This window comes from Saccopteryx leptura, chromosome 12 (genome assembly GCF_036850995.1).
Source record: "Saccopteryx leptura isolate mSacLep1 chromosome 12, mSacLep1_pri_phased_curated, whole genome shotgun sequence".
Lineage (NCBI taxonomy): Eukaryota > Metazoa > Chordata > Mammalia > Chiroptera > Emballonuridae > Saccopteryx > Saccopteryx leptura.
This window is the reverse complement of record NC_089514.1, coordinates 32086189-32113608: the sequence shown is the minus strand read 5'-3', so window position 1 is coordinate 32113608 and position 27420 is coordinate 32086189. Positions and strand designations below refer to the sequence as shown.

The 27420-nt window shown below is 40.1% G+C and overlaps 1 protein-coding gene across 1 annotated transcript in view; it reads left to right on the top strand.

The window, feature by feature from the left end:
• ASB4 (ankyrin repeat and SOCS box containing 4) overlaps positions 1 to 27180 on the top strand; it is a 60940-nt gene extending 33760 nt beyond the window's left edge. The window contains exons 3-5 of the mRNA XM_066354207.1: positions 13490 to 13980; positions 23607 to 23720; positions 25101 to 27180. Of these exons, the coding sequence (XP_066210304.1) occupies positions 13490 to 13980; positions 23607 to 23720; positions 25101 to 25289 (794 nt within the window). The 3' untranslated portion in view covers positions 25290 to 27180. The remainder of the gene's footprint in view (positions 1 to 13489; positions 13981 to 23606; positions 23721 to 25100) is intronic.
• The last annotated feature ends 240 nt before the right edge of the window (positions 27181 to 27420 follow it).

The following is a 27420-nucleotide window of genomic DNA, read 5'->3' as shown; positions in this document are numbered from 1 at the left end:
CTGTGCTCAAGCCAGCAACCTTGGAGTTTCAGACCTGGGTCCTTAACATCCCAGGCTGATGCTCTATTGGACTGCACCACTGCCTGGTCGGGCCCTTCTCAGATTCTTACTGTTATAACCTATGATACGAACCCATGTTTCCTTAAGTTCTCACATATACTGGGGCCACTATAACCAAGGAGACTGACTACTTTTCACTCTGTCTTAGTGTTTTTTCTAAGAAAAGTGTAAATTTTTAAGGTGATGTTAAAAAGAAAGCCATGAGTAATTGACCTTTATATCACACTTGCATTTGAGAGCTGAGTTTCAAAAAGTTGTGAGAGATTTTTTTTTCAGTGATCATAACTTGATAATTGGTGGGTGATGAACACAAACAAAAAGAGGCTTTATAGTTTTTGATATATATATATATATATATATATATATATATATATATATATATATACTTTATTTATTTTTTTACAGAGACAGAGAGAGAATCAGAGAGAGAGAGAGATAGGGACAGACAGGAAAAGAGAGAGATGAGAAGCATCAATCATCAATTTTTCATTGCGACACCTTAGTTGTTCATTGTTTGCTTTCTCATATGTGCCTTGACTGCGGGCCTTCAACAGACTGAGTGACCCCTTTCTCAAGCCAGTGACCTTGGGTCCAAGCTGGTGGGCCTTGCTCAAACCAGATGAGCCCGTGCTCAAGCTGGCGACCTCAGGGTCTCGAACCTGGGTCTTCCGCATCCCAGTTCGACACTCTATCCACTGTGCCACCGCCTGGTCAGGCGTTTTTGATATATTTTAAAAAGATTTCCTTTTTGAATATGATCAACATTTTGAAAAAGGGCAGAAAAAAATTTTTGTGGGTAGAAAAACACATTAATGTGGAGATAAAATGAGTAGATTTGGTTCCTTGCAAAATAAATGAAAAAAATATATAAATCTAGATACATTTCTAATAAAATAACAAATTTCAACAATAAAAATAGTAAAAGTATACAAACAAGTGAATAAGTAAAAAAGTAGGTTGCTTGTAAAGAAATAAAAACACTTGAAAGGCTTCCATTTCCTCATCAAAGAGAAAAACAAACTTATGGAATATTGTGGAGAAAATTACCCAAGAGATCTGGCTGGCTATGTCAGTTGGTCAGAGCATTGTCCCTATATGCCAAGGTTGCAGGTTCAATCCCCAGTCAGGGCACATACAAGAATCAACCACTGAATGCATAAATACATGTGGAACAACAAATCAGTGTGGCGCTCTCTTTCTCTCTCTCTCTCAAAATCAATCAATAATTTTTTAAAGTTTTTAAAAAAAGAAAATTACACTGTTTAAATATTATTTTTAATGTAGAACGACAATTAAAAAATACTCAGTGTTTGTATTCTTAGAAAATTTGCCAAAAGGTGCGCTGCCTTAAAAATTTACTAGACATGTGACTATTAAATAGTTCATGCAAAATACATGGGATGTATTCATTTAAAATGTAATTTTTGTTTTTTAGTGTCTCTTTAAATTGTTCAGAGAATCTAGTTCCTCCCCTACTATGGAAAGAAAACTCAGGGAGGTCTATGTCTCCTCCGGTAACTCTTAGGTAAGAGAAAGTTATATAGTCACTTAAGTCCCAGAGGTCAGTCCTGATTCAAAAGTTAGACATGGCCTGACCTGTGGTGGCGCAGTGGATAAAGCGTCGACCTGGAAATGCTGAGGTCGCCGGTTCAAAACCCTGGGCTTGCCTGGTCAAGGCACATATGGGAGTTGATGCTTCCATCTCTTCCCCCCTTCTCTCTCTCTGTCTCCCTCTCTCTCCCTCCCTCTCTCTCTCTCTCTCCCTTCTCTCTAAAAATGAATTAAAATTTTTTTAAAAAGTTAGACATGTAGGGCTAATAATTTGAGCTTGATTTAAAATCACGGACCCTTCCTTCTCACCTTGTTCAAGTCTGCAGCAGACTGGAGCACTCATCCAGGGAAAGGGTGCACACTCTCTTTCCGTTCTCAGCACCTCTGTTCTTTTTCATCCATCTTACTAGCAGAGGTTTCCAGCCCCTGCAGAGATGGTAAAAAAAAAGGGGGGGCAAGGAAAGAGAGACAAGCAGAGCAGGAAAGCTCCTTCCAGGGGTCTAGCTTGGCTGTCCTCAGGAGTTGGCAGGTGTTTAAAGCACTGCAACTGGATAAACACATAGAAATAAATGGGTAGAAATTAACTGAACAAATACATATAAATGAATATACTTAGTGTTTGCAGAATCAAATGCAGCAGTCAAAATTGTTTTAGAAGAATCCCTGTTATTATTTTTGGAAATAAACAGAACAACATTAACAACATAGATTAAATTAATATATTGAGGGGGGCAAATGGTAGGTAAGAGAAATGATGGGATTAGATCCTGATTTTTCCCTAAGTGCTGTCCTACAGGGAAACATGCTGATCACCGATTCAGCCATGCTGCCTGCCTTGAGCCTGTGGGTCAGTTCACCGCCACAGGACCCTAAGCTTACTGTGGCTGAGATAGAACCTTTCAGGCAGCGGGTGAAGCTTCAAGCGTAGCTACAATCTGCTCTTTCTCCCTTCCTCGCTAGTGGGTAGTCAGTTGTGCAGGATGTTCATAACATATCATGCATTGGCTGCCAGGACTCAGTTTAATTTGTCTCATGTGGGTTGGATGAAAAACAGGCTGTATAATTTGTGGGGTTCAGTGCAAAATGAAAATATGGGGCCAGCCTGACCTGTGGTGGCACAGTGGATAAAGCACTGACCTGGAATGCTGGGGTTGCCTGTTCGAAACCCCAGGCTTTCCTGGTCAAGGCACATAGGAAAAGCAACTACTACAAGCTGATTCTTCCCATCCCTCCCCCAGCCTCTCTCTCTCTCTCTCTCTCTCCTCTTTCTAAAATCAATAAACAAAATCTTAAAAAGAAAGAAAGAAAGAAAATGTGGAGCCTTTTGTTAAAAAATATTATTAAGAATTTCAAGATGGTGATATCAAAGCATGAAGCCAAGAGCGGGACCCACTAGGTGAGGGTCCCTGTGAGAAGCCAGCCCAGCTGGGGATTACTGGCCACCTCGTAGGATGGTCCATACTTCTGCATTTTCAATTAAAGGCCAAAATAACCTTCGCTTTCAAGTCATAATATTTTAAATAGCGTTTATTATTGAAAAAAAATGTTTGTAATTAAACATGGACAAAACATAGAAGACTAGATTGCGTTTTAAAACTGAATATAACAATTTTAACAACTATGACAATGTAAATTGTAGCTGTCAGGAAAGAGATGTGTAAGTATAAGAGGAAAATAGCTTAGACGTGCCCTCATTTCATAAGACAGGTGGTAAGAGATGATATAATAAATTCATGAATAGAGACTTAAGTTTAAGAAAATTTTAATATTTCAAGAAAAGAATTAAAACATGATGAAGCTATTATATATTATTATAGAGAGAATAGAAGAAATAAACAAAAGCTTACTTTTCATATCAGAAAGTAATAATACTTAAATTTGATCATAAATAGGTAAATAATTATATCAGATGGAGTTAAGGAGGTAATTGCCTAAAGATCTCAAACAAACCTGGTTCTAAAAGGTATCCTTGTAAATAAATGCATCTACACTGGAAAACTGTCAATCAAGTTCTTCTATACCTTTTTTTTTTTTTTTTTTTGCATTTTTCTGAAGCTGGAAACAGGGAGAGACAGTCAGACAGACTCCCGCATGCGCCCGACTGGGATCCACCCGGCATGCCCACCATGGGGCGACGCTCTGCCCACCAGGGGGTGATGCTCTGCCCATCCTGGGTGTCGCCATGTTGCGACTAGAGCCACTCTAGCGCCTGGGGCAGAGGCCACAGAGCCATCCCCAGCGCCCGGGCCATCTTTGCTCCAATGGAGCCTCGGCTGCGGGAGGGGAAGAGAGAGACAGAGAGGAAGGCGCGGCAGAGGGGTGGAGAAGCAAATGGGCGCTTCTCCTATGGGCCCTGGCCGGGAATCGAACCCGGATCCTCTGCACGCTAGGCCGACGCTCTACCGCAGAGCCAACCGGCCAGGGCAAGTTCTTCTATACTTTTTATTTTTTAAAACATTTGCCTTATTATTTAATAAAAATAATTTTGAAGAATTAAGGTAAGTTAATCCAAGAGGAAGATATGCTATAAAATTGGTTATTCAAAAAATAGATAATTCCAATTCCCTTATTTTGGTTCCCAGTGTTGCCATGTATATGGGCAATGCTGTTTAAAGACATATATCTGCTCAGCTGCAAAAGTTTATTTAAGTTACTTGTGAAAAGTCATACTCTATCACTGGATAGAAAAATAAAATCTAGTATATGTACCTAATTAAAAGTATGTTTAATATAAAATGATGACTCTTAGAAACAAAAGCAGAAGGAGAGGATATATCAGAATAGGTAAGTACAAAAGAAAATTAAAGCCCTGGCGGGTTGGCTCAGTGGTAGAGCGTCAGCCTGGTGTGCAGAAGTCCCGGGTTCGATTCCCGGCCAGGGCACACAGGAAAAGTGCCCATCTGCTTCTCCACCCCTCCCCCTCTCCTTCCTCTCTGTCTCTCTCTTCCCCTCCTGCAGCCGAGGCTCCATTGGAGCAAAGATGACCCGGGCGCTGGGGATGGCTCCTTGGCCTCTGCCCCAGGAGCTAGAGTGGCTCTGGTCGCAACAGAGCGATGCCCTGGAGGGGCAAAGCATCGCCCCCTGGTGGGCAGAGCATAGCCCCTGGTGGGCGTGCCGGGTGGATCCCGGTTGGGCGCATGCGGGAGTCTGTCTGACTGTCTCTCCCCGTTTCCAGCTTCAAAAAAATACAAAAAAAAAGAAAAAAAAAAAAGAAAAAAAAGAAAATTAAGCAAGTCTTTAAGAAAGACGGTGGCTTTGCCTTCTCCCAATACAAAACAAATGAAATTAACACTATAGAAAGAGTATTTTCTTTTGCTTTATATGTACTATCTTTTCTGTTGCAACGATACTAGAATAAACTATTTAAAGAGAGTTTTGACTATGCCAGTAACAGTAAAACCAAGGAGATATTTTTAACCTCTTACCACAAACTTTAAGAAATGTCATATTAAAATGAAATGTTTTAGGTCAAAGAATAAAACCCAGTCTTTTGTGTGGCCTCAAGGGTCCAACATCATGCTGGTATCTTTCTTCCCCTCGTTTTCTTTCTGTTTCCGGAACACGCCACACCTGTTACCCCTGTTGGGCCTTCGTACTTGCTATTCTTTTTATTTAGAATATTTTTCTTTCGGTTATTTCATGGCTACCCTCAGAGGTCAATTTCTCACTAGTCAACTCTAATGTTAGTCACTGTCATTAAAACCTGTTCTATCTTCTTCATTGTATTTATTACTATTTTAATTATATTATCGCATATTTACCCGTGTGTTCATTTTCTGTCTTTCAACCAGAGGCGGATTTAACAGCCGGCACACTGGGCACATGCGCTGGGCCCTGACTTCTGAAGGGCCCTGCAAAACCCCAACTTGACACTTTTTTCCTATTGACAAGGGGCCTTATATTTTCTTCTGCGCCTGGAGCCTCAACCGACCTTAATCCACCTCTGCTTTCAACTACTATGTATGTTACTTGGTAGCAGGGATCTCGATCATTTTATACACAGGTGCCTCTCTGTACCTGACACAGAATAGAAACAGAATAAAGATTTGCAGAATAAATGCGTGAGTCTTGAGATGTGAGGATGAAATGTGAGGATCAAAAAATTGGATGAAATGTTCAATATCAGGTGGGCTAGTTGGGAACAGAGATGTAGGTTGCTTAAGGGAAAGGCAAAACCATCGAGGAATCGGAGCACCTGGTAAGATTCCTCGTTCCTTCCTCTTCTAGCCAAAGGGAGGTTAAAGGGACTGGACTGAAGACAAGGAAAAGGGGAACACTTAAATGTTGAACCATGGAAAAATCAACTCCCAGTGACATTAACGTTGGGAGGCATTGGGTCAGATAAGAAGGGGCATTCCTGCGTCAAGGAATAATTTAAATCTGGACCTATCAACACTGTCTACACGCTCGGGTTTATTGGAGAGCTACAGACAAGGTAATCTGGTGGAAGGGAAGTCAAAGGAGTGGAGAATTCAAGAAGATAGCACTCTATTGTTTAAGATCTAATAGAGGGCTAGAGTAGTTCTAACAGAAGTCTTGGATAAAACTGCCTCAGTCAAAAGCTAGTAAGCTGAGCAAGTATTCTGTAAACATAGTGACTGAATGTAGAGGGCTGCTCATTCCCTTCCAGTCCCAACTCCTCCATGTTTATGTTATGCATTTATTTTTCATTTTCCAATTACCAGTAGACATTCAATATTATATTGGTTTGGGATATACACCATTGTGGATAGACATTATAGAACTTACAAAGTGATCCTCCAATAAGTATGTATTTTAAGAATTTATTATTTAGCTTTTCATTCATCTTTGATTGATCTGAAATTTCATACACAGGCACATACCCTCTCTCATGAATTCTAATTTGTGCTTTTACAACACTGTTAGTCTTTGATCCCAATATTTCTGTTAAATAGTCCATTATTTCTCTGCTGATTCATACTGCCCCATCTGTCATTACAGATGCTTTTTGTAAGTAGGTTTCTTCCTAAGCTCTTGAATATATTTCATTGGTCTAGTTGCCTCTCCATGTGTCAATACTAAAGTGCTTTAATTGTAATTTGCTTGGATATCTGTTAGGGAAAGTACACCCTCTTCACCATCTCTCCTTTCCTTCTCATTCTTTTCACTTTTTTTTATAAAATTGACTTGCTTCTTATTCTATGCAAATTCTGTAAGAATAATATTTTAATTGCACTAAATTTATAGATCAATTCAGGAAGAATTGCCATCCTTATAATATTGAATCTTTCTATCTATGAACATAGCAGAGCAGGCTATTTATTTAAATTTAAGTCCCTTGACTTCAATAAAGTTTTTATGAATTTCTCAGTAATGATCTTATTTGTATCCTGAAAAATGAATAAGAAAAACACAAACAACCCAATGAAATATGGCCAGAGGCTATGAATAGACAATTTATACAATTGGAAATCTTTTTGCCTGTAAACATATGAGACCACACGCAACTTTATGGGTAACCAGGGGAATGCAACTACATCAAAATACCATTTCATACCATCTAATTGACAAACATTAATCTGTTTGACAGTATCAAGTGTTGGAAATGTTTAAACTGTATGGATGTGTCTATAAATTGATATAACCACTGATGAGTATAATTTAATATAGTTGAAAATGTTCATACTCTATTACCTAGTAATTCTATTTCTCTCTCTCTCAGGAAACTTCTGCACAGTTTGAAAGGTATTTGTTATTATGAAAAAGCTAAAACAATATAACTGTCATTAGAAGAAGAATGCCTAAACTGTAGTTTAATTATGCAGTGTAGTTCTATTCAACAGTTGAAATGAAAAAAAAATCAACTCTCCACTCAAAAACATAAGGTGACTGATCAAAATAGATTGCAAAAGTAAGATACCACTTACACAGTTTTTAAGAACACATAATAATAGTATATGCGTTGTTTATGGATAAATATATGAGTAATAAAAGAACAAAAATTTACAAGGAAATGACAAAACTCAACTTCAGTAATTACCTCCTTGAAGAAAGAAAGGAAGGAAGAAAGGAGAAATGGGGTGGGTTTTTTACTGGAAAATTTTATCTTGGAAAAAAGAAAACTAAAGTAAGCATGGTCACAGCTTCTATAATGACAGAGACCTCCTCTTGCTCCCACTGTCAGAGAGCTTTGGAGGTCACAGAACTTGGGATGAATGTAGAAGCTTCCATGGGCCAACTGGTACTTGCAGGAGTAGCAAAGCCCAGCAGATGGCGCCACTAGGATGACTGAGTACCTATGATCAGCCAACCTAACAACGGGCACTTAGAGGCAGTTTAATTTTATTTGGAAAAAAGTAAGGGAATATGAAGTCTCATAATCAGGATTCATGAAGTTTATTCTCTCTGTTGAAAGATAATGAAAGGAGACAATCACGCAGTATAGGAGAGCAGAAAAAATTTAATATGTGACTGGCACTGTGTCCTCAGTAATCCTAGCTTCAGGATTACCTTTCCCCTGGGACCTGGCCGGGCTGGTCAGGCACCACTTCTTGTGACCAGCTCCCACTTTGCGTTCAAATTCTTATTTTATCTCCCCTATTTGTCCCATTGTTGGTGTGCACAAATTCTCCCTACTTTGCCCATAGGTGAAATCTGGAAAGTTCTTGTTTTTCACCAAACAGTGCAAATTATAATTTTTATCTGTCTCATTTGCTACCGTCCCAAACTACTTCTGGATATCATCATAAAAAGTTCATGAAAGACCTTCTCTCATTAAAAAGTTACTTTATCTCAAATAATTTACCCTGCTTCTGTAGAATGAAAATTACTGCAAAAAAATTTTTTTTGAGGAGGGGTATAGTTAACAGAATGTAAAGAAAATCTTTTAGAGAAAGAGATCATATTTTTTTACTAGAAAGACTCTATATTGTAAGAATGTCAATTCTTACTAAATTAATGTCTACACCAAAATAAATTTCATAAGAATCCAAAGTTAAACATTTTAAAAATCTATAATAAAACTAAATTATAATTAATCTGGATAGCTTTGCAGCCTCTGAGAGAAGAAAGACAATCCAGCATTTTTTTTAAAAAAGTGTTTGTTTTGAATTTGACTATATGAAGTTGACATCCTTGTATTTAAGAAAGTCCCAATACAAGAGTGTGGTGGTTACCAGGGGTGGGGATGGGAGGAGAGGGGGTGGGGGGAGAAGAGGGACACAAAGAAAACCAGATCGAAGGTGACAGAAGACAATTTGACTTTGGGTGATGGGTATGCAACATAATCAAATGTCAAAATAACCTGGAGATGTTTTCTCTGAACCTGTGTACCCTGATTGATTAATGTCACCCCATTAAAATTAATAAAAAAATAAAAATAAATATAAAATAAAGTCCAAATAGCCCTGGCCAGATAGCTCAGTTGGTTAGGGCATTGTCCCTACACTCGGAGGTGGCAGGTTTGATCCCTGGTCAGGGCACATAACAAGAATTAACCGCTAAATGAATAAATGAGTGGAACAACAAATTAATGTTTCTTTCTCTCTCTGTCTCTCTCCCTTTCTCTTTCTCTAAAAAATAAAAACTTTAAATTTAAACTGGTTTAAAATTTTATACCAATTATGAAAGCACAGGCTTAGATTTTAATGAAAATCTAAAATCAGGCATTTAATGAAAGATACATATAAATGTAAACAAAACAGAAAGCCTTCAATGTATAAAAGGATAAAAATTTGGACATTTATCCAAAGAAAAAAAAGGACCATTTTTTCCTTCCTAACTAGCAAAAAAATAAAGTTTTTTAAAAAATGTATAACAGCACACTGGCGAGTGAACTAGCACTTTCCCATATCAATGATATATATATATATACACACACACACACATATGTATATATATGTATGTATATATGTATATATATACATATGTATATATGTATGTATATACATGTATATACATGTATATATAACTTTTGACAATTATTTATAAAGGCTCTTATAATGTTCCACTGTTTTAGCTTAAAAACTATTTTTGGGGGAATTTATACCAAGAAAATAAAACTAAAACTTACATACAGATTTATTACTTGTCACATTAGTCATAAGATCAAAACTTTAGAAAAAATCCTTACATCTAACAATAAGGTAAATTCACTCTATAGAATGTTCTATAGTTATTTAAAAATGATATTTAAGATAATTATACAACACATGGGAATGTTTATAATAATAAAAAAATGGCACTGTTGGTCAATAAAAATATTAAAATATGGCTAACCAAATTGTTAACTAGGAAAACAAACACTCAAACACAATGAGATGTTCCCACACACCCACCGGGTTGAATAAAATGAAATAGACTGAAAATACCAAGTGTTGACAAGAATGTGGCACCAGAACCCTCACACATTGCTTATGGGAGTGTAAACTGGTCTAATACCATCTAAGGAACTGAAGATACGTGCCCAATGACTCAGCAATTCCACTCATAAGTACAGAGCCCAGGGAAACCCCTGCACGTAGCTTCAGGGTACAAGAATCTACAAGAATGCTCATGGCAGCAGTGTTCAGAATAACCTGAAACTGCAAGTGCCCATCACCAGTAGGATGGATCAACTGTGGGTTACTAGTGCTATGCAGTAGAACACAATAAAATGAACAAACAAAAGTATAACAATATAAATTATTTTCATTAACATAACATTGAGTGAAAAAAGCAACTCATAAAGAATGTGTTTATTAATGTATTAATCTATTTATATAAAGTTCAAAAATTAATGAAGCCAAAGTATCTTGTTTAGAGATATAAACAAGGTGGTAAAACTATAAAGAAATGAAAAAATGTGATGATCATGAGTCAGAAAAATAGTTACTTCTAGTAAGATGGAGGAGTTGTCATAGAGAAAGATACACTGGAAAGTGGGAGATATTCTCGAGGTCTGAAAGTGTTCGATTTCTTCTTTTTTTATTTTTTTAGTGTTTGATTTCTTGACCTGGGATATGTTTACATGGATGATAGCTTTACAATATTTTTAAAACTGCATATATGTCATTTTATATAGTATGCAATGCACGTTATATGTTCTGGGTTGAATTGTATCCTCTTCCATTGACCCCTCAAAAAGAAATTGCATGCTGAAGTCCTGATCCCCAATACGTCCGTATGTGATTTTGTTTGGAAATAAGGCTGCCACAGATGTAATTAGCTAAAATAAATAGGAGTAGAATGGGCCCTTATTGCAATATGACTTGTGCCCTCTTAAGAAGACAGCGATGTGAAGACACAGAGACAGAGAATGCCATGTGAAGACGGAGGCAGACCTTGGAGTGACACCTACAGGTCAATGTACACCAAGCATTGCCTGCTGTCACCACAAGCCAGGAGAGGCACGAGACAGGTTCTCGCTTAGAGCCCTCAGAAGGGACCCACTCTGCCCACACCTTGATCTCAAACTTCCAGTCTCCAGAACCGTGAATGGATGTGATTTAAGCCACCTCGTTTGCGCTACTTCATTACAAGAGCTCTAGGAGACAAATGCATTGTACTACTGCATTAAAAAAATATTTTTAAAAATTTCCCCAGAATTTATGTTTACGGTCTCTACTTTCTTGAATAAATCACAAAATCTAAAATTAAAAGGTAGCCAAATTATCCCACTTTATATATTCCTTGTAAATATGAAGGCACTCAAAGACACAACTCAAATAGTTTAAAAGTAAGGATCTCCTATTCAGAAAGGCAAACTGCATAGCCTATCTATTTATACCAAGAGGTCAAGGATCAATTGTAAATGTCCAAGTATATTTAAAAATAAAGAATGGAGTTTGTTCTGATTTGGCCTGTAACGTTTTGGTGCTGACCCTTGGTCCCCTTCCTTACTGGAAACCCTCCAGCGTCTGAAGTGACTCTGAATATGGCTTCTGGGAAGACATTCTTATTCACTGCGTTTCACTCCAGAGGAGAGAAGGGCTGACCTGAAGGGAGGCCTGACCCGGGACTTCCCTGGGGCGGAATACTGATGCTTGGTGAATGATAATCTTCAGTTACAATTCTGCTCTCTGCGATTAGGGTACTGACAGTCTTGGAGTTCACAGAGCACTGTGACTTTGTGTAGACATTGAGCATGCTTGTAGCAGTACTCCTTTCTCAAATATGTTTTATTTGATCAGAAGACACCATTAAAAAGGGAATAAAAGGAACAATACATGGAGAACATATTTTTTATATTAACAAAATGTAACATGATTTCTATACTTCTTTCAAGTTTTCAAATACCAAAAGAGAGCAAAGAACAAAAACGAAGTGGGCTGACTGGGTGGTGGTACAGTGGATAGAGCGTTGGACTGGGACACAGAGGACCCAGGTTTGAAACCCCGAGGTCGCTGGCCTGAGTGTGGGGTCATCCAACTATCCAACTTGAGTGCGGGCTTACTGGCTTGATCGCAGGGTCACTGGCTTGAGCATGGGATCATAAACGTGACCCCATGGTCGCTGGCTTGAGCCCAAGGTTGCTGGCTTGAGCAAGGGGTCACTCACTCTGCTGTAGTCCCCTAGTCAAGGCACGTATGAGAAAGCAATCAGTGAACAACTAAGGTGCTGCAACGAGGAATTGGTGCTTCTCATCTCTCTCCTTTCCTGTCTGTCTGTCCCTATCTGTCTCTGTCTCTGTGGGAGGGAGGGAGGGAGGGAGGAGGAAGGAAGGAAGGAAGGAAGGAAGGAAGGAAGGAAGGAAGGAAGGAAGGAAGGAAGGAAGGAAGGAAAAGGGAAGGGAGGGGAAGGAAGAGAAGAAAGAAAATGAGGTAGACAGAATAACATTTTGAAACCAGGCTGTTACAAAGGAAAGCTAGAAAGAGTCGAGGAGGCAATATGTGAAGAGCATTTAGCTCACAATGTTGTATATGGTAAGTGCTTAATAAAATACTATTAATAATAATAAGTATCTCCAGATTTATACTTGAAGTAGCTATGTAAATTTCCAGTAGAACTGACAGTAGAGTAGGCTCCCTAGGGGTCATTTGGTTCACCCCATTTAATTAGGCAGAGAAGGAAAATTTCAGCTTCTCAAGTTGACTATTCTAGTACTTCACATTTCCTATAAGAAAAAGAAAATTCTCTTCAGTTGCCTGGCCTATTAAATAAGTGGATTAGAATAATTTCTAAAGAGCTTTCCAAGCACTAATAATTTGTACTTCAAACAGCCGTTGTCAACCATGCATCAAATGTTGCAGTCTCTAAATCACTCTTTCAGTGGGTAGTATCTATTATACTGGTTTCCACCCCTTTCGATGAAAAACACGACCCTTAGGTTAGTTTGGAGATCAAAGTGTTTGTGATTTCTGTTTTTCCCCAGGTGTGTCCCAAGGGGCCCTCACAGACTTGGGGGGGGGGGGCTCCAGGACTGTCAGTCTTCAGTCAGAGGGCGGGGCAACATTCACATCACTCGTTTGCCTAGCCCTCGCTTTCAGGCCTTTCCACTTCGAAAGACATGAAAAACATGATTTTGTGAAACATTCAAAGAAACTGATGATTTTTAAAACTACTTGTTTGAGCTTCAAAAGTTGCAATATAACCTTTCTTTTCAATGGTATTTGCTATTTCACTGATAAAAGCTATTAATTATAGGAACCACTTTGTATCTTCCAATCCACCCAAGAGTAAGGACAAACAGCTTGAAATCCTCAGTTCTCCGCTGCCACCCTGTCCCCCACCCCGGTGCAATTGTTAGCCGTCCAGGAGATGGCGCTGTTGTTTTAAGGAGTTGCTTCAATGAGGCCCAGAAGCAGAATATGGAAAACAAGGATAATATACAACAGTCAGCAGTTAAAAGGGAAGCAGCGAAGAAAGTCCTGTTTAATGAAGCCCAGGTATAATGGCAAAATAAGTTTAAACAATGGTCTTCCTCAATCTCCCTTCCTAGGGGCAAATGTGAACATGAAGACCAACAACCAGGACGAGGAGACACCCTTGCACACAGCCGCCCACTTCGGCCTCTCGGAGCTGGTGGCCTTCTATGTGGAACACGGAGCCATAGTGGACAGTGTGAACGCCCACATGGAAACCCCCCTGGCCATCGCAACCTACTGGGCGCTCCGCTTTAAAGAGCAGGAGTACAGCAGGGAGCACCACCTCATCTGCCGAATGTTACTCGACTACCACGCCGAGGTCAACGCCAGGGATGACGACTTTAAATCTCCGCTCCACAAGGCAGCCTGGAACTGTGACCACGTGCTCATGCACATGATGCTGGAAGCTGGTGCCGAAGCCAACCTCATGGATATCAATGGCTGTGCTGCCATCCAGTACGTGCTGAAGGTCACCTCCGTGCGGCCTGCCGCCCAGCCTGAGATCTGCTACCAGCTGCTGTTGAACCACGGGGCTGCTAGAATATACCCTCCACAGTTCCATAAGGTGAGGCTGTGTTCCTCCGAGTGACTCAAGCTGGAGGTTTGAGTCTTTGGGTTAACTACTTCCGATCCTCTACCCGACCTTACATTCACACATATAACTAGCTAGCTTGTCCTAATCTAAGTATGTTTGAACTCTGGGCCTGAGAGCAGAGAATGAGAACAAGAGTGGCAGGTACTCTTCCACATCATGTGTGAACACCAATGAGCTGTCAGTGGCTTCCTGAGTCCAGCGAGATCAGAAGCCACTTTAAGTCTGCAGGAGAGGTGAGTGGTGTCAGACAGGAATACACGTGCTGTCTCTTGAACAGAATGCCTGATTTAAAGATGATTGAGCCTGCTTTGGAATTAGTTGACCTGAAAGGGCCACTCAATTTTCCAGTTTATCAAAAGCTTATGTTTGTTGAATACTAATAATTATATTTATTATATGTAATGAATTCTATTTATTAAGCACCCTGCTATAAGCATTTTGCATTTTAAAATTTAATTCTTATAACAACCCTATGAGATAATATTATTATCCTTATTTTATAAAGGAGGAAACTGAGGCAGAGAGTTTGTTAAGCAAGTTGCCTCATCTCACGCAGCAGGACTGCCAGGATTCAACCTTACACCATTTGGTGCTAGTGTCTATTCTTGTAATACCACACTACATCACCTTTATTTTTACCAATACTTACTGATAAGTCTAATGGGCTAGCAGGGACCAGATATTAACACTGCTGATATGCTAAGACATTATACCTACTTTCAGGTAGCTCAGACTCTAGTGGGAGAGACAAACACGAAAGGAGATAATTTTCACATGTTATGGTAAATGTCAGGTAAAGGAATTAAGTTGGTGACGGTAATTAAGTTGGAAACCAAACTTCATTTCACCTTAAAATAAATCAAATGACACCCTACCTAGGATCTCACTCATTCTAAATAATTAATTAACAAGAAGCAGGGGAGTTTTAGGTATAAACCGACTAAGTAATGTAGGGCCACTGAAAGCTAGTTGACAGAGTTTTACTAAATTCACAGCTAAGTTCTACCTCCTCCCTTGGTAAAATATCCGAAACTGGTCTGAAGTTCTTCTGCATTTGAGGCTTAGTTGTAAGAAAAGTTCCACTAAAGAATTTAAGGGGAATGCGCTCAGTCAGGGAAAATTCCACATGGACAAGCCAGGACTGTTCAGGTGTAGAAATGACATCAGCGAATTTTATGATCTCCTAAGAGATTTTTTTCTAGGTTGTATTTTAATGGATGATTAAGTCATTTTACCCTTAGAGTTATACGTAATACTCAAAATGTTCTGGAACTTTCTAAAATTTTTATAGGGAATTCCAAATGATTATGATGAGGAAGAATACAAAAATAAATGGTAATGTTATAATAATGCCCTTTATTGAGTTCTAAATAGGCTTTTTAAAAACTTCATTTTATTTTTAGAATAATCTCTGAGCTAGGCACTGACATTATCTTTATTTAAAAGGTAACAGCATTGAGATATTTTCTTAAAGTTACAGAGAGTAAGTGGTCAAGTTCACTTATTTATTTATTTTAACAAATATTTAACAAGCCCCTGCTGTGTGCCAGGCACAGTTCAGGAGCTGGGGATAGAGCAGTGAATAAGAATGATAACAGAAAAAAAGGCATTTGTGGAATATATTCTCTAGTGGGAAACAGGAAAAAGAAACAAAAAAATATATACTTGGATCTGTTTGGTGCTATGGAGAAAAGTAAAGCAAGGTTAGGAGAATGAGAGAATGCCCTTTTTTAGGTGTTTATCTATGAGCTGTTTTATCAAGTTGATTAGAGAAAATAAGGTTGTGTGGGAGCAAGTCATGTGACTACCTGAATGGGGGGATGAGCATTTCAGGTGTAAAGAAAAGCAGGTGCAAGGATCCTGAGGTAGGAGAGAACTAAGCCTGTTTGAGAAAGAGCAGGAAGCCAACGTGGCTGGAGTGGAGTGAATAAAAAGGGAGAGGAGTCGGAGAGGTGTATATGAGAGTGGTTTACAGACCATATATCAATATATGGCCTTGTAGGCTGTGGTTATGTCCTTGTTTTTTTACTCTGACTGAGAGAGGAAGTCACTGAAGGATTTTGGGTTGGAAATATAGTCTGATTTATATTCCACAAGGATCCATTTGACAGCCTTTTGGCAAATAACTCTAGAGGAGCAAAGGTATTGCAATAATCTAGGTAAGAGATGAGGGTGACATAGACCCACGGTAGAAATGGTGAATGTGGTAAGAAGTCGGGACATGTTTTGAAGAGGGGGTTATTGAGTTTTGCTGATTGACTAATTGTGGAATGTAAGCAAAAGAGAGGAGTCAAGGATAACTTCATGGATTTTTGTCTAAGGAATAGAAAGAATCAAACGTCTATTTTCTGAGATAGAAACAAGGCAAGTAGAGCTGATTTCAAAGAGAAGATCAGGGGTTCTGCTGTGCCTGAGATGCCTACTGTTCACCCAGGTGTAGATGTCAGGTAGGCAGTTTGATGTATAAATCTGGTGTTCAGAAAGGTCCTGACCACATGTACAAACTTGGCAGTATTCATGAATATGGTATAGAAAGCCTGATGCATTAATTATGGCTGTAACTATTGTTGTTACTACATGACTGCTGAGAAGTGGAATCAGTGCTCCTCGGTCTAGTTTACCCACAGGGGTGTTTCCAACCAGGAGAGACAATGTGTGAGACTGTTCAGAGACTAAATGTTGAACCTTATTCGGAAACACACTGGTAGTTGACTGTGGATGAAACAGGCCTCTGCGAAAGTAACCACAAGAGAGCCAGATTGGGGATAATAAGCCTTTACACAGAGCTTCCATTCTCCAGTAAGAAGTCTTGTGAATGTGAGGAAGGTCCCCAGGTCCTTTTCATAAAAGCAGTTCTCTGACAGGGAGCAACGAGGAGGTTGAGGCACAGTGACTTGGTAACCAGGGTATCAGTTCTGGACTGGCCATTTGCTTGCTGAATGGTTTTTGAACAAGTCCCTCAATCTCTCAGCTTCCATTTCTCATCTGAGAAATGAAGGTAAAAAATACTAACTTTTCAGGATTGTCTAAGGAGTATGTAAGGCAGGGAAATCACTGAGCCTGGTAACCTTGCTTAACAAAATTGTTTCTTTTTCTTCTTCTCCCAGAATGATCATACTCAGTCCATTGTAAGAGTCTTTCCTGTAGCCTTTGGTGGCTCCACTAGCCTGTAAAATAAGCGTACAATTATGTGTTCCAAGGAACACTTGATTCACCATTAGCATGTTCTCATTCAGTTCTTTTTTTTTTTTTTTTTTTTTTTATTCAATGAGAGGAGGGGAAGCAGAGACAGACTCCCACATATGCCCTGACCGGGACCCACCTGGTAAGCCCACTAGGGGGTGAAGCTCTACCCAGCTGGGGAAATTGCTCCATTGCTTAGCAACCAAGCTCTTCTTAGTGCCTCAGGTGGAGGCCATGGAGCCATCCTCAGCACCAGGGTTCAACTCACTCCAATTGAGCCATGGCTGCAAGAGGTGAAGGGAGAGAAAGAGAGAGAGAGAGAGAGAGAGAGAGAGGGAGAGAGAGAGAGAGAGAGAGGGAGGGAGGGAGGGAGAGAAGCAAAAAGGGGAAGAGTGGAGAAGCAGATGAGTGCTTCTCCTGTGCGCCCTGACCAGGAATTGAACCTGGGACGTCCACATGCTGGGCAGACACTCTACCACTGAGCAAACCGACCATTCAGTTCTGTTTTGCTCCTCTGAGTTCCTCTAGTTTGGCCATATGCTGAAGAGATTTTGGATAGTGTTGGCCACAAGGTGGATGGTTGGTATTATAATCATTTTGTTGCTACTTAACAGCATAAGAAAGAGAACTGGCCCCCTCCCAAAAGAAAACTGAAAAGAAACTATTCAGTTTACTATGCAGGTACTTCACAGTGATTTAGAACAGGTACTCCATAGGCCAACTTTCCAAAGAGAAAGTCATCTTGATGAAAAGTAAATGACTGACTCATTTATCCAGAAGATGAAGTAATTTGTTCTTTTGTGGATGAGGAATTCGGTTTTCTTATTTACCAGGAACAAGGTCAGAGCTGAAGACGCAGTCTTCCAAATACAAAGCACGTTTGTAGAGGGTGTATTTCACCGAAGGCCAATGTATAAATTACATAACAGGAGGGGGAGGGGAATTATATGGTCTGCAATTGCTTTCCAGGGTACAAAAGGACATTTGATTTTTTTTTCTCCCTCAGCATAATTCAAAAAGAAGTGACACCCCAGGAAGCCAAGCTGGGGTTTTCTCATAGGGCAAGAAAGGCATTTTCTTGGGGGAGGAAAAGGTATGTGAGGTTTGGGGGAGGTGAGGATGATTTCTGCTCTGGACCATGCTGCCTGTGAAGCCCGGGGTACAAGAAGTCCCTTTGATTGTCGAGCACCTTTCCCCAAACAAATATATTAATACACAAGGGCAGAAGGAGCTTCAGAATATTTCTGCCGGAGTGGCTAAGAGGTGCCACTTGCACTGGAAGGGTGGCAAGGACATTTATTTTGAATCTGTTTGGTAATCTGTGCTTTCAGGTGTTGAGTGATGACATCAAGGATCTGAAAGTCTCTCCAGATGTCACCGCTATAGAAAGCTTTTTTGACCAATTGTTCTTCCATGAAGGGAGACTAGAGAGCCCAGGGACACGCAGAAGGTGAAGTTCATTGAGTGTCTTCTGTTTCCCAGACCGGAAAAAGGACACAGTAGCTTCTCCACTCTGGGTCCACACAGTGCTATCTCATATAATGGTCAAGGTTTCTGGTAGTCAGCAGTCAGCATCCAGTGTTAAGATTTTGCTATCTCTTAAGGGTCCTTTTATTTATTTTTTATTTTTTTGCTTTGTGAAATAATTCCTGAGGCCTGAAGAAAGTGTGTCTAGTTGTCTTAGTTGTGGAATCAGCCAGACGTGCCGGCGAAGATGGCTGGCCGGGAGGCTGTCAGGCTGAAGGAGGCTGGCATGCTGCGAGACCTTTCTTGGTCAGCAGAAAACTTAGTAATCGCTGTCAGCGAAATCTAATGACAGCAGCGGGAGCTTGGGACTCTATGTGTCTACAGACTGCAGGTTAAGAACTACTTGATTTTTTTTTTTTTTTACCTTAATGAAAAGTGAGAAGTCATCACTCTGTGATATATGGGAGTAGGCTGGGTGCAAATTGAAGTACCAAATGTGTGAAGTTAGGCTCCTAACCTGTTAATGCAGTAAGTTCCCGTATTCATAACTTAGTCTGAACACTTTCTGAGTAGGGGCAGGGAACAGAGTTGCCAGATAAGATACAGGATGCTCAGTTAAAATCTGAATTTCAGATAAATTATAAGTAATTTTTAGTATAAATATGTACCATGCACTCTTTGGGGCATACTTATACAAAAAAATTATTTGTTGTCTATCTGAAATTCAAATTTAATTGGACAGCTTTTGCTATTATAATTTTCTAGATCTGGAAACCGTGGTTGGGAGGTAGGTAATATGTTGTAAGTGGAGAGTAAAGTTTTATGCACATCTCTTCTGTGTCCCCAGTGTTGGCAAGGAAGGACAGTTAAGGAATACACCTGAGACAAAGGACCTGTGTTGGGTGTGTGGGCACTGTGTCTTTAAATGTATCTAGTGTGGCTTTCATGAAGAATGAGTGTGACCTGAGAATTTACACAGAATATAACAGTCGGTTTTCTAAGTGGAAAACTAAACCATGTGCAAACTTTCTGACTTTTTCATGCTTTTTGTTTTTATAATTCCAGGATCAGTATATTCTTGATTCAGGCCTTAGATTAATTTCAGCTATCATCCCTTTACAGTTAACTCTTACATTTAAATCTTTATTCTGAGTTACTCAAGTGATTACCAATGTACTTCTCACCATGGTTCATTCAGCCTTCCAGAAAACTGTATCTAGAGGTCTTTAGAGAACAATGTGTATGGAGGTCTGGACAGATGTTACTTCCTATGATTAGCAACATCTTTGCATTCACAAAGGAATTCTTTCAAAATTTCAACAAGATCCGCCCTAAAATAATTATAAAAGAGAGTGTTTCTTGTTTTAAAATATCTGTGCAGTAGGCCCTGGCCGGTTGGCTCAGTGGTAGAGCATCGGCCTGGCGTGCAGGAGTCCTGGGTTTGATTCCCAGCCAGGGCACACAGGAGAAGCGCCCATCTGCTTCTCCACCTCACCCCCTCTCCTTCCTCTCTGTCTCTCTCTTCCCCTCCCGCAGCCAAGGCTCCATGAGAGCAAAGTTGGCCCGGGCGCTGAGGATGGCTCTGTGACCTCTGCCTTAGGCTCTAGAATGGCTCTGATTGCAACAGAGCAATGCCCCGGATGGGCAGAGCATCGCCCCCTGGTGGGCACATGCGGGAGTCTGACTCCCCCCCCCCCCCCGTTTCCAACTTCAGAAAAATACAAAAAAAAAAAGAAAGAAAAAAGAAAAAAAAAATCTGTGTAATGGGATTTGTGTCCTTAAACCATCTCTTTCACCAGTCATTACCTAAGGTTTAAAATAAGATTATGCAAATATATTTGAAAGAGCACTAAACTCAGATGAAGAAAACCCAAGACCATGCTTCCTTTTACTGTGGACCTCTGTGGGTTTCAACTTTCTTTTCTCCAAATTAGGGGCATTGGATACTCTCGAACTCTCTAGGGTACCTTGCAGCCATAGCAGTCTAAGATGCAACGATGGTAGTTTATAACTAGTGCTTAAAGCAATTAGTCAGACTCAGATTTTCTTTGTCCTCTTTCCACAGGGCTACATATAAGCGATCCCCATCTCAGCTACAGAGAAAAGAATAGTCCCATTTGCTTCGATTTTCCAAGACCAAGTTCCTGGAAAATTACATGCTTACCCTGACAGCCCTGCACCCAGATAGAAATCCTTTGAGTTAAACTTTCTGTAGATTCAGAAATGCTGACTCTTCAGAGGTCCCATAGCAATGGGTCTCTGGCTCCGGCTCACCTGCTTATCCCCCTGTGGGTTGATACAAGATTATGCTGTATTTGTTTAGACCTGGCTGAAAAAGTCACTGTCTGCCACTTAGCTTTGTGCACTATGCCCAGAATATGTATGTGAATATATCTCCTCATTAAGTAAGTATTTACATTGTGCTTATTTGGACCAGGCCACTCGACACTAGGATTCTGATGCCTTCATTGGTTTGGAGCTTCAATATATATATTTCATTTGCAGTGGCTTCTGATTGTGCTCCTTAAAGACTGGGACAACCAAAAGCGACTATACGCTGACATTGGCTCACAGTAGCTCATGAGAACTGACTGTTAAATTTTGTGAACTTATTGTTAAACACAACAATTGTGCAAAATTAAATCATACAAACCAACACAGTATCTGAAAAGCAAAGGTAATAAATATTTAAAACACTTTGCCTTCTAATCATTTTATTCTACATATCTATGTTATTAATGTTATTTGCACCTATAATGCTTATATGGTGGAAACACTATATAATGATGTTTACTTCTCCATCATATACTCAGTGCTCTCATGTTGGTAGCTTCCAATTTTTCAGACCAGGGTCCTCTATCTTTTTATTTATACCCACTTAGAGTACTATGAGCCTCATAGCTTTAGCTAGAACATTCTTTGATGGTGCACAAATCTCCATCTTCACCCTAGCTTGCTATTGAGCATCTGTCATGTACATTTTTGACTGCCACTCAGATATTGTATATGAAATATCCTCCTGTTCATTACCTTCCCATCTCCAAGTTACTCTGACCTTCCAATTTCCTCATTACAATCAGTGGCACCCCTATTTGTCCTTGATCTCAGGCTTCAAATTTGTTCTCTTTATTCCCCATAACTGACTAGCCATTAAACCCCACTTATTCTTTCTCAAAGCTTCAGTGACCCTCATTCTAACGACTAACAGTGAAGCGAGCTGAGGAGTCACTGGGTGCTTCCCATTCAGCCTCCTCCCTGCTCTCCACCCTGACATCCTTGTTGTCTCCTTTGTACTTTTGCTCATGGTGCTGAAGGGATACTTGGTGATCTTTACCATAGTCCCTTGTCCTTTACTGGCTTATGTTACTCTCCAGCTTCAAATATATATGTCTTTTCTCTTCAACTAGGTTGTAAACTTCTTAAAGACAAAAAGCAAGTGCTAAAATCTTTTTTAGAATTATTGTCATAATGCTAAACACGATGTGCTCAAGAAGGCTTCCAATAAAGTGAGTTGGTTGACTATAATCCTTTTCTGTTGTTGTTGTTAGGAATATGTAATAGTCTCCTATTGCCTATTAAGTCAATCCTGAGCTCTTCAGGCTGGGGTTCCAGGTGTACTGTCTGCTGGCTCCTTCTTACCTGCCCTTATCTCCAGCATCCTGACATGGGTCCTTCATTCAGGTTGACCTCCAACCAGTTGACCTAGACACACACACTAAAATGGGTATTAAAACGATAATCTTTCTGTCTCAGTTTTGCCCAAGGACCTAGGACCTTAGGTACTTCTACCATAGTGAAAAATGCAATACTAGACCACCTATGAAGGGCTGGTAAAAAAGGTCGGGAAAACCAGGTTTGTGTCCTTTTGCCCAATGACAATAGTTCGAGGTTGAAACAGACCAGGAAATTATAAAGAAAATTTCTTTGGAGAAAGTTAGGTGCAGAGGCGTGCCTTCCTTCTAATTGGTAGGGTTGGGAGGCATTTCCCTCGTCTCACGTCCAGTGAGGGAGACTTTCAGAGATCTCTGCAGAGCTTGATACATTCTCCGAAGCTTCAAGGGGAAAAGGGAATTGGCATGTAACTCATGATTAGGAAATGGAAGGGGAAAATCTGTGGCTGAAGCTGCCTGGTGGCAAAGGACAAAAAGGTAACAAAAGTCATGAGTTGAATCATGAGTTGCTTTTGCTGCTGTTGACAGGACAGAGGTATAGGTTCCCTGTGGGCCAGTTGTGGGTGTCATTGAAGAGCCAGCTGGGTCACTTTGAAATGAAAATAAGTCACACCCAAAAGACTTCTAGAGATAGGGCTATTTGGCAGAAAGAAGCTGGAGATTTCCTGGTGGACACAGGAGCATTTGGGAGGTGTGTCGGCAGGTGTGAGGGCAGGACATGCATTCCATCAGGCTCCTACATTCTTTTTTTTTTGCAAGAGAGGAAGGGAGAGAGATGAGAAACATCAACTAGTAGTTCTGTCACTTCAGCTATTCATTGATTGCTTCTCATATGTGCCTTAACCAGGGACTCTAGCCGAGTCAGTAACCCCTTGCTCAAGCCAGCGACCTTTGGGCTCAAGCCAGCGACCTTGCAATCATGTCGATTAGCCCGTACTCCAGCTGGCAACCTCAGGGTTTTGAACCCGGGACCTCAGCCTCCCAGATGGACACTTTATCCACTGCGCCACCACTGACCAAGCTCCCACCTTCTTTGTCAGAACTTCTTTTTTGCTTGCTCCTGGATGGTGAAGAAAATTAGTCTGATTTTATTAATCCTCCCATCCGCCACAGGGTCTGGCAGTGCATGTGAATGCTCAAAGACATGAGACCTTTCAAAAGCATTTCAGGGCCTGAAGGAGTCTAACAGGTCTATAAATTCATGATGTCTCTGTGAGTAGAATGAACGCTCATACATGTGCATTAAACAAATGAAACTCTATTCTTCATCTGCAGGTGATACAAGCTTGCCATGCTTGTCCCAAAGCGATCGAGGTTGTAGTCAACGCCTATGAGCACATCAGGTGGAATGTGAAGTGGAAAAGGGCTATCCCTGACGATGATTTGGAGGTGAGGAATCAGTTTACTTCCTCTGGTTCTTCACCATGAAGTACTTCCGGAATGCAATGGAAGTGCAGAAAATTCTAATTAAAAAAAAATAGATTTTGATAATGCTTTTCGGACCTCAAGTGTGAGACAAAATGTTATGGAATGCAGACATAAAAATGTATAGATGCATCATACATAGCACTTGGGATTGTCTAGGGAGATCTGTCCATTCAAGGGCAAGTTGAACAACTATATAAAGGTGGCAGCTTTATGTTCTTTTATCCATTTAGATGAATTAAACAATAACAAAAGTTAGGATTGCTCATATAGCATTTTACCAGAAGATTAAAGTGTTTCATGTAGGTTATTTTATTCACTTTAAAATATCTGGAAGCTGCTAGGCAGAAAACAGTTGACCCTCGAACAGCATGGGTTTGAACTGCACGGATACATTCATACATGAATTTTTTTCCATCTTGTACCCAAGCTATGTAAATGTATATATTGCTAAATACATATAATACCGTAAGTGTATTTTCTCTTCCTTATGATTTTCTCAATAACATTGCCTTTTCTCTAGATTATTGTAAGAACAAATAATACATATAACATACCAAATATGTGTTAATCGAGTATGTGGTCAGTAAAGCTTCAAGTCAGTTAGTAGGCTATGAGTAGTTAAGTTTGGGGGGAAACAGAAGTTATCTGTGGATTTTTGACTGCACCGGGGTCAGCACCTATAACAAACACCAGGTGTACTAAAAACCCTGTGACGGGTCACACAGAAAGGAATTGGCAAAGCTGAGTCCTCACTCCGCATTTGGACTTTGCTGCCTTGGTAAGCCAGTTCTTCCCTAGAGCGTCCTGTTCTCGGTTCTTGCGGACACAGGCTGACTCCCGGAGAAGGGTCAGGGACGCAGTGCAGAGCTCATTGGGTTTGGAGGTCAGTGGCTTAAGAGCAATCTTATTTGCTACTTATTAGCTATCTTATGTTTTAAAGGTTACTAACCCGCCTTAGACTTATTCACTGATAAAATATCTAAATGTATCAGTCAAGCCAGGCACATAATGAGTTGACAATAATATTTATATAATGATAGATTAAGATTGCTTTTATGGTTTACACTGGTTCAAGCAGTTCATGTAAGTGTATTTTATCTCACTCCCTGGGTTCCAAATTGTAGCTATTATCAACAATTATACCTGCTCCTCTCTGGTATCTCCTTACATACCACCCCCTCAGTTCCCCACCTCAATTTCGAGTTTAATTTTGTTTTACTCTCTGAGACCCTAGAAGGCTGCTCTTCTGTACAAAGTCAGGCCTCAATTCATCACTGTTGATTACTGTGGATTTAAACAGGGGGGCTTTCTGACCGTAACCTGCCTGGCCTTGTTTTTCAGAGACACTGGGATTTCTACCACTCACTCTTCACTGTGTGCAGTAACTCTCCGAGGACGCTCATGCATTTATCGAGATGCGCCATTCGAAGAACATTGCACAACAGATGTCACAGAGTAATTCCTTTGCTTTCCCTCCCATTGTCATTGAAAAAGTACTTGCTTTTAGAGCCAGAGGGAATCATTTATTAAAGGCTTCTGAGACAGAGGTCCCCAATCCCAGACATTGAAGGGGACTCACCGGGTAAACATAGTTTACATAAATAAAATGGTACTTGGGTTGATTATGACACTTCAGGCATTTCAAAAACACTTTCCAAACACTATGTCATTAATCCTAGGGTTCTGTGGTAAGGGGACATAGACAAGAAGTAAAGTTTAGGCATTCTCGAAGACCAGAGAATATCTAGAAGCTAAAGACGACAACAACAACTAACCTATATAGGGCTCTTACAGGGTCCCTGATATATTTTTGTAAAAAATTTTCCTATATTATTTCATTTGAAATGGGACCCAGACTTTCTTACAACCAATCTCCCTTCTCAGTGATAAGTTTACATTATCATTCGGTTGGCAACATAGCAGGCTTTGTGATTGGTCTCTTAATCTCCGTGTCTTCTCCCCATTTCCACTTAGCGGACGTTACTGTTGCTAGTTTTGCAAACTCCTAAGCATACACCAAGCTCCTCAATTTATTCCTAGTGCAGAAAGCACAGGAGCATGGTCAAACCAGGAGATCTTTGAGTCAAATTAGAAATGAAAAACAAAAAAGTTCAGTCCACTTAATAGTCAGAAATGGACATTTCAAGACACTCTCATTGAGCCAGAGACGGGAGATGCAAGGATGAGCCCGAAGCAAGGACTCCTGGCCTCCAGGATCTTACCATTGAGCTGAGGATCCAGACACACAGGCAGGGAGCTGCCGTGTCAGGTGTCAGGGGCAAGAGTACAGGTGCTGACTCATTCATAGTGCTTGCCTTTCGAAGTGGTGTTTCTGACATGAAGTGTGGTTTTCTTTAAAGCATGCAGATAAAGAGTGAAGGGTCTGTGTGATGTAGAGGGGAGTCTCCTGCTGCTGGGAGTGGATGTGCAGTCATTTTCAGTTTCTCTGCCCATCTAGATACTGTTTTCTTTTAGTATGAGTTCCTGTTTAGCATGAAGGGAAAAACTTCAGTTGATTACATTGGTCTTTTTATGGAACTGACATTTCAAAGCATTTTAGCGAGAAGGGAAGGAGCATTTGGCTAGCAATGGCTGGTTACAGAAAACAAATAAAAAGACCTTTTTTGAAAATGGTAAAAGTTTGAAAAGGTTGAAAAGGTAAGTATGTTAGACAGGCTTGTTAGTGGTTTGCAGAAAGGGAAATATGACAAACGTTTGGACCTCACAGCTGATGAGGCCAACTTGCTTCCTCTTGCTGATCACTCAGTATTGCTTTTCAGGTATCAGAGCAGAAGTAATTAAGCATAAAAACATCTGTTTGCCAGTTGTGAGCAGGTTTCTTTTGTTTGTGTGGTTCTCCATCTTATTTAACTTTCAATGCTTGAGTTTTGAGTAGAGATGATGTTCAATATTCCACTTAGATGCTCATATTCCAGGGGCTGTGTAGGAAAACTAATAGGTGCTATAATAATCTGTCCACAGTATCAGTTTTAACTCAGATATTTTGGGAGAAATATTTTGTACTAAAACCGGACCTATATTATGAAATAGAGTGCTGAATTTGTATGAAATGTTTATATAAAACATGGTCCTTCTAAACATAGTTTGCTTGCATCAAGTGGTTAGAACACATGATAGAGTGCTGAGCCATAGTCCACCTTCGGGAATATTCTGGCAGACAAATTTGTGATGCAGACTTAGGTCATAGAACGGATGCTACGGGCAAAGATAGACAATGTTCCTTCCATGGGAAAAGATTGTTTTGCAGTCTGCTTGCTTGTACTTAAACATTTTGTGTTAATCTAGGACATAGTGCATAACTGCTTGTTTCAAATTGTTTATCCATGGATTTAAAGTTATTCTTCCCCATCTTTGAACTTTTACTTAGAAGACTTCAATAAAGCTCTTCTGTTTCCTTTTATCTTCATGGGCTTTATTTTATTTATTTATTTTTTATGAAGACTTTTTCCCAACTGACTTTCCAGCAGGTTGACAGAAGAACGCCCCATGTTTCATGGCTTTCTTCAACATTTAGAAAGAAAAAGAATGAGGAGATGTTTCTAAACATAAATACTATTTTAAAAAGAAAGAAAAGGGTAGCCTGACCAGGCGGTGGCACAGTAGATAGAGCTTCAGACTGGAATGCGGAGGACCCAGGTTT